Source organism: Montipora capricornis, chromosome 11 (genome assembly GCF_036669925.1).
Source record: "Montipora capricornis isolate CH-2021 chromosome 11, ASM3666992v2, whole genome shotgun sequence".
Taxonomy (NCBI): domain Eukaryota; kingdom Metazoa; phylum Cnidaria; class Anthozoa; order Scleractinia; family Acroporidae; genus Montipora; species Montipora capricornis.
The window spans coordinates 36645313-36652812 of record NC_090893.1 but is presented as its reverse complement, the minus strand read 5'-3'; the positions used below and the strand labels follow the sequence as shown (position 1 = coordinate 36652812).

Below are 7500 nucleotides of genomic sequence, written 5' to 3'. Positions count from 1 at the left end.
TCATCCAATCCTTGGTACATTGCTTCAAAGTTTGATAAATTCCATGCTTGAAAGGTTCTGTCTGTGACAGGTTCATTTCACATGATTCTCAATTTTTTTGTGCGGCCAATATACTTGTAATATCATTGACACTATCAACCTCGTGACTTGGAATGCTGAGTTAGCCACTGGAGTGTGATATCAATGTTCTCATTTTACTTGCAAGAAATGGAATAACAGCAAATTTCTCTGTCTTGGATAGATGCCAGATTCAATCTCTCCACTAGTTCTTTTTCATCTAAATGCGTTTGGCAGATCCTTCTTGTTTCCAAGAACTAATGTAGGAATGCCAGCTAACTGAGGTTTCTCTAACAGTCCATGGAGCTTGTTTCTTGAAGCTTCTAGTTTATCATGATCAGCAGCGTCCACCATATATACAATGCAATTGACACCTCTGCAGTATCTTTCCCACATGCTCCTAAATCGTGGTTGACCTCCAAGGGTGGATTTTTATGTTAGGATAAAACGCCTTACATTATAAATAACTAGAAAGAGAGAGACAAACAGACACAACAACAACAACAACAACAAACAGTAAAACAACAGGCGAGTAGGCTTATCGAGTTGGTATGAGCACCCATTTCTTTTTAAAATAGTCTTTCGTGTTTTTAATTTTCCTTTCTATGTCGCACTTGAGAACAATTTTGTTCTTAAACCCAGTAATTTCTGGATTAATTTGGCTTCTTCTGCAGTCCCACAAAAACAATTTCCCAACGATAACAAAATAATTGAGTAAATTAAGTAAAGGGCATTGTTGCGATATTATTCCATATAAAACATTTTCCAAAGAGAGGTGTACCCGTTGATTGGATAAAAAATGCCAGTAAGACTCAAAATCAGTCCAGAAATGTCTGGAATGTGAACAGTGATAAAAAAAGTGGCTTAAAGTTTCTGACTGAGCCTTGCAAAAACTGCACAGATCATTCGGTCTAAAACCGATTTTGTGCAATTTTGTGTTAGTGTAGAGTATAGAGGTAAGAACTTTGTATTGAAAGGCCTTGACGTATGATTCGAGGGCAACACGGTGAGGTAAAATAAAAAAGTGTTTCATTTGATCAGAAGAAAAATTAAAATATCTTTGCAGTGTATGGACTATATAGGGTGGCTGCGCTTTCTTTCCGACAAGAAGTGAATAATAGTCTTTTGATTTCTTTTCCAATACGTCAAAGACGTTGTATTCCGTCACAAATGTGAGGGCTGTTATAGACGGAGACTTATTGGTGCCTTTTAAATGGGGTGGTATAGAATAACAAAGGCCGGCCCACTGCAGAAAGTTAGTTTTCTTTATAGTTTTTGAGAATATGCTGTAAGATTGTCTGTTGTCAAGGTCCAGTAGAAGGTTATGCGTGTAAACAATTCTACAATCAAAGTAATTTTTGTAAAAAACTGGTTTTTTATCTATACGTATTTCTCTGTTATTCCAAATAATATTTTCCCAATCTTTTTCTGAAGCGAACGTTTCGCGAAATTCTGACCACCATGACAAAAGTTCATGGTAAAATTGGGAAGAAATTATATAATCTTTGATATCATAGTTACAATTCATGAAGAACAAACCACCGAAGGGTTGTAATTTGTGTCCCAGATATCTCTTCCATATTCCATCATTATTATTAAAAATCCTTCCTAGCCATGCTAACCTTAAAGACTTCACCATGCACTCTAGATCAATTATTTTTAGACCACCCTCCGAATATTCATTTATTTTTGACACTCGAGTTACCTTATCTGTGCCGTTCCATAGGAATTTGAATATCATTTGATTCAATTGTTTAACCACTTCCTTAGGTGTGGGTAACACAGAGCAGATGAAAACAAACTTTGGAATAAGAAATGATTTGATTATTGTAATTTTACCATGTATAGATAAATTCCTCGACGACCAAATGTTTATAAGTTTTTTAATGCTATCCAGTTGTTCAATAAAGTTTTTTTCCTTAAGCAGGTGTTGATCATAAGTAAAGTGAACTCCCAATGCTTTAACAGGTTCATCAGACCATTTGATGCCAAAAGGCTTTTCATTGTTGTTTTTGGATGATCCAATCCACATGCCTTCAGTTTTTGTATAATTAATTTTAAGACCAGAGATGCTTTCAAAACTGTTTAGTAGGTCAAACAATATTTTTGCAGAATTAGTATCAGAAAGAACAGCCGTGGTATCATCAGCGTATTGTAAGAGTTTTGTTTCTTCTTTCTCAATATTAATTCCTTTTATACCTGGGTTCTGTCGAATGGCAATTTCCACTGCTACGATAAAAAGGTAGGGAGAGAGAGGGTCTCCTTGGCGAACACCGCGTTCAAGCGAGAATAAATATGACGCCATACCGTTATTTATGATGCAGCTTTGTATATTCTTGTAAAACGTTTTCACCCAGTGAATAAAGTCTGGCCAAAATTTAAATATCTCAAGGCACCGGTATAGGAAGTTCCATTCAACGCTATCGAAGGCTTTTTTGAAATCAATAAATACCAGTAGGCCTGGGATATTTTCCTCTGCAGTAAATTCCATTATATCATAAATTGATCTAATGGTTTCTCCTATAAAGCGATCCTTAACATATCCCGTTTGATCACAATGTACAATATCAGGTAATACATTTTTTATTCTTTTGGCAATTACTTTAGTCATTATTTTTGTGTCCATATTAACACCCGAACATGCTGTTGGGCAAAATAATGTAGATTAGGAAAGACTAGTTACTCCACAAGGAATCATTAAGGGCTTTATTTCATTTTCAAGGCTATATCCTTGGTTAAAAAAAAAAAAAACAAACTGGTTTGACAAAATTTAAACCAAAAATTAAATTAAACCACAACGATCTTCATCAGTGTTCTGGTGGTTCTCACGGTGTGCCCTTGATAGTGAGATAGTGGGGACAAAAACAATAGAAAACACGTTGGGATGCATATAAGAAATATTTGCATATAATCCACTTTGCTTTGTCTTTGTCCTCAGAACCTCTCTCTCACGCTGAATTTGAAAATATCGAAAAAGGCCTTTTACGGTCTTTTCAATCCAAAAATTACAATGAAGTGTACTACATCGCAGGCTTTTTTTTTTTTTTGCATTTGCCCGCTCATGATTATGCAAATGACTACGAATGTTATCTGAGGGAAGAGTGGGACGCAATAACAATTATTCGTATCTACATTTATGTGTGGGATTTTTGACCAGTTCTCGGTGGCTCTGTGGAGAAAGCTATGGGATAGTAATCGCACAATATATCAAAAGCAGTGGTTTGAACTCTGGCAGAAAGGTAAGACTTACTCTAAAAGAAAAACTGTGGCAGTAATAGTACTTGGGGTATGATTAATGTACACATGAATGGAAATTAGAGTGAGGATGATGAGAAAGGTGAAGGGTAGGGGAAAATGATCAATCTACCAGTGATGTTATATTTTCATAACCCTCAAAAAGCCATGCCCCTATTTTTAAACCCAAAAGATAAAAATCCCTTTTCAGACAGTTGACAAATAAGCTGGTTTAAAATTATATTCCTGGTTTGAAAAAAAACAGTAGTCAGAAAAAAATGAGCTGGTTTAAAAAAAATTGAACAAAGAGCAAATGTACACCTCTCGTCTTTTAGGTACAGATTATCTAAAAATGGTTTTTTGGGGCCCGAAATGTTTCCCGGGCTTTCGAGAAACAGCCCCCAGCTTTTATGTGAATGTCTTTCCACTAGTGAGGTACCAGCCTTTAAGAGTTCCGTAATTATTCTAGGAGAAGTTGACATTCATTTCTCGCAAGTCTTCTGCAATCTTTGTTTCTGTTGACCCCTGACCCAAGCTGACTCGGTCACGACGTTATACTGAATTTCAGGGACTGGACTGCTGAAATATCGAATACATGTTATTCCAGGATAAACAATAACCCGCATTTGACGCGAATGCCTGTTGGCGAGATTGCCTGTAAAGTAAGTTTTAATTTTGATTCTGTCCCAAAATCAGTTCTTTCTCTAGGTGTTTACTTAGGCCCTGAGCTATGATTACAGTTAACTCGTAATATTAAAATTTCTTCTAGATCTAGAGCGTTGTACTCTATTCTATGCTGTAATCTTATTCAAATCTTTAGACCCTCGTTTAATTCACCGGCTTTCATATAACGGAAGGGAATACCTCCTCTGAGATAGACTATGCACGGTGCGCTGTCCCAAGAGATTCTATTGCTGAGGGAGATTTAAATTCGCATTTACTTTTCTGTTAGTTTAATGATGTGGAGTTTTGTCTTTCAAAGCGTTCTGTCTGACAGCTTGTGAGCTCGCCTGAGACCTATAGCAAGAGGCTCATCATAACTCACTTAATAAAACGATGATGGGGGAAGGGTTATCATAGAACTGGTTTGGTTACAGAAAGGAATGAAGAAGGAAGGCATGGAGGTTGACTGCGAGCTGTCTCTTTTTTGCTCTACTGAGGATAGTTGAATCGAACAGCATACGTTGAACTTTTCATTGCTGAAGCTGCGGGTCGCAAATACCGAACGCCCGAGGCATTTGCGACCCGCAGTTTCAGCACTTTGAAGTGTTCGTTGGTTTCAACGATTTAGAGAAAGAGAAACTTTTAACATACACATACACGTGGACTTCGTGTATACATAAACACAGAAATAATGTAATCTAACATACATAGAACACATCCAAACATTACAAATTACTGTACTAGTTGAAAGAGGTGATTGCTCATTTCTTGTAAAGCTTCATCTGATTTCTGTTTTAATGGATATATACTTCACTGTTTCATATTTAAGAATAACTTAAACATGAAAGATATTAGGTAAAGTGCTAAGTCTTCTGCATTCCCATAAATGAGACTTTGCTAGAATTAAAAAATAATTAAGCAAGGGGCTTAGTGACGAGATAACACTGACGAAAATGGAAGTCTCAAATTCCTGCTAGAGTAATTTGGCATAAGGACAATAATTGACTAAAGATGCCGCACAGTTTCGCAATGGTGACGAGGATGATTATGTTGAGGTCTCAACGTTAATCTTAAAAATGACTTGTTATCATTAATCTTCTTATAGTTTCTTGCTCTATTTAAATGCTAGCTGTCTGTGAATGTATGTGTATTTCTATTTGTTTTATTTTATTAATTTTTTTACCTATCTTACTATTAATCTAATTTGCTAAATGCGATTGTAAGTTACACAGCCGGCCTCGATTAGCTTTGCTATATGTGGGCTATGTATTTCCTCAATTTGTTAAATTCAGCATTGAAATAAAATGAGTGATGATGATGATGATGATGATAGAAGAATTTGTCATCATCAATAAGACCTATCTTTTCTAACTTGGTGTTAGTAAAGAGAATATTATTTAGTATCTTGTATTGAAACGCCTTATGGTAACGTTCAAATTCACCTTTATGTGGTAGAATGTATCCCTGAAATAGTTGGTGTTCTGATAACCGGAAGTCCCGTTTGAAAGATTTAGAGCAAAATTTAGCTTCTCTGCCTTACAACTCACCAGCGTAGATAATAGTCTTTACATTTCATCTTGGTTACGTCCAGGTCAAGATCGGAATCGGAGGGGATGGATGCAGGCAGGGCTGTCCAAGTCAGAAAATTTGTTCTGCTAATATTTAGTGCGCTGATATTAAAGATTCAATAATGTTCAGATCAAAATTTAGATCGCATACTGAATATATTCCAGAAAAAGGGAGACTGATTGCAGTCTAGCATGGAGGTGGCATGGGAAGAGGGAGAAAGGAAGAAGGAATATTCGTGGAGGCAATTACAAAGGGAAGTACAGGAAACTGGGTGAAGATGCTATGCAGTTTTTTGATGTGTTGTCCGAACTACTAAGTCTGGAACCAATTTATCTCAAAAGCAAAACTGTTTCGTAGTAGTGCCTCTTTTTCTGCATTAATAAATTGTATTCTTCTCCATTATAATAATCTATTATGTATGGGGGGCTTAACTTACGCGAGTCAATTTAAAGGCGAAACGGAAAACAAAAATTCGGCAGTAAAAATCACAACAAATAATTGTGACACCTTTATTACCTTCAAACCGAAGAGACAACGCTATTCAAAGTATCACAGCGTACATCTAAACTAGGAAACACGTTCCGTTTACACTCGTTCTCTTACTTCCGGCAACAGCAAAAGCTGTAATAGTTATCTAGCTCTGGGAACCGAGTGATGTCACTAACAGAGCGTGCCACCTCACTCCCTCCGTGTGCTGCGTAACTGCATTTATAGTTGTAGAAGGCGCCAATCTTCTCTCCGTTTTGGGTGGCTTTTCCTGTTTTTCCAATAATGGAAACTTCTGCGTCACAGTTGCGAAACGGAGACTGGGCACAAATCTGAGCACAGGTCTTCTTATCAGCCGTGTTACGCACAAGGACGACGTTTCCACAGCAGCCAGATCCCCCTGAACTGGTGCTTCCTCTGCAGGCAGCAGCGGCCGCCACGTGAAGAGACTGCCAGCCCAAGTCGTACAAAGAGTATTTGTCGTAACCTGCCACAAGGAGACTCTGGGACAAGCGGCCATTGCTGTCGAGCACAGCGAAACCAGAAGGTTTCCCGGCTGTAGCTAACTTTGCTTTCAAGGCTGCGACCTTGATTTTGCAAAAAAAAAAAAAAATATATATATATATAATATAAAAGTAAAAAAGTAATCCAAAAAAAAGAAACGAAATGTAAAATTAATTATTCGGCTTCTACACCTAGGGAATTCATAAAGAGCTTTTTTTCTCATGGTATGACCACGGTTACAATTTAAGCAATCATTTTACTTTTCACTCTTTTTATTCAGTTCTTAGTCAGCCTTGCACTAATGACAAGCAGGGGCAGTTATTTATATTCCATGAGTTTTTTCTCAACTGTTTCGACGTTTATTTCTAAACGGGAAAGAATAGGAGAGTGATGGAAACAAGAATTTTTTCAAACAAATTATCGAGATTTCATTTCATTTTCAACGATACCTCCTTTTCAAGCTTTGCCAGTTTTCTTGCGTGGCCTGAAGTGGAAAAGTAAAATGTTTTAAATTAGTTTCGGGCGAGGTTGAGAGAATCTTTGACTTCGTTGGGAAGACTATCGTTTAAAAGCTATATTGCTTTAGACAGTTGTTTAGAGCTGTTTAGCGGTATTAAAAAAAATCATTTGAATTCAAGTAAAAAGCTTGAATTTTCATTCGGCTGAACCACCAAATTTAATTTCGGAAGATTGACTTTCCTGGAACATCGCCGCATCGAGCAAGCCCTCATTCTGGTCTATAAGAAAGCACCGAAATATATTTCGCGAAATGTTCATCTTGCAAAGCCGTGAATACAGTCTTTGCGGCTATTTTAAGCTGCTCCTCCCAAGACCAAATTCATCCTTTATGCTTCACTCCTTTATTTATCAAGGGGCCAAACACTGGAACAATCTTCCTGACAACATTAGAACGTCAGACTGGAAAATAAATGTTTTGTGGAGAAATTTGAAACCGAAATCTCTATCTTACTCGCTTAAATTCAACTG

The 7500-nt window shown here is 37.0% G+C and overlaps 1 protein-coding gene across 1 annotated transcript in view; it reads right to left on the bottom strand.

The window, feature by feature from the left end:
- Nucleotides 1-6018: 6018 nt before the first annotated feature.
- Nucleotides 6019-7500, bottom strand: part of LOC138024307 (uncharacterized) — a 2086-nt gene continuing 604 nt past the window's right edge. The window contains exons 3-4 of the mRNA XM_068871455.1: nucleotides 6963-6997; nucleotides 6019-6596 (exon numbers count right to left, since the gene is read on the bottom strand). Of these exons, the coding sequence (XP_068727556.1) occupies nucleotides 6123-6596; nucleotides 6963-6997 (509 nt within the window). The 3' untranslated portion in view covers nucleotides 6019-6122. The remainder of the gene's footprint in view (nucleotides 6597-6962; nucleotides 6998-7500) is intronic.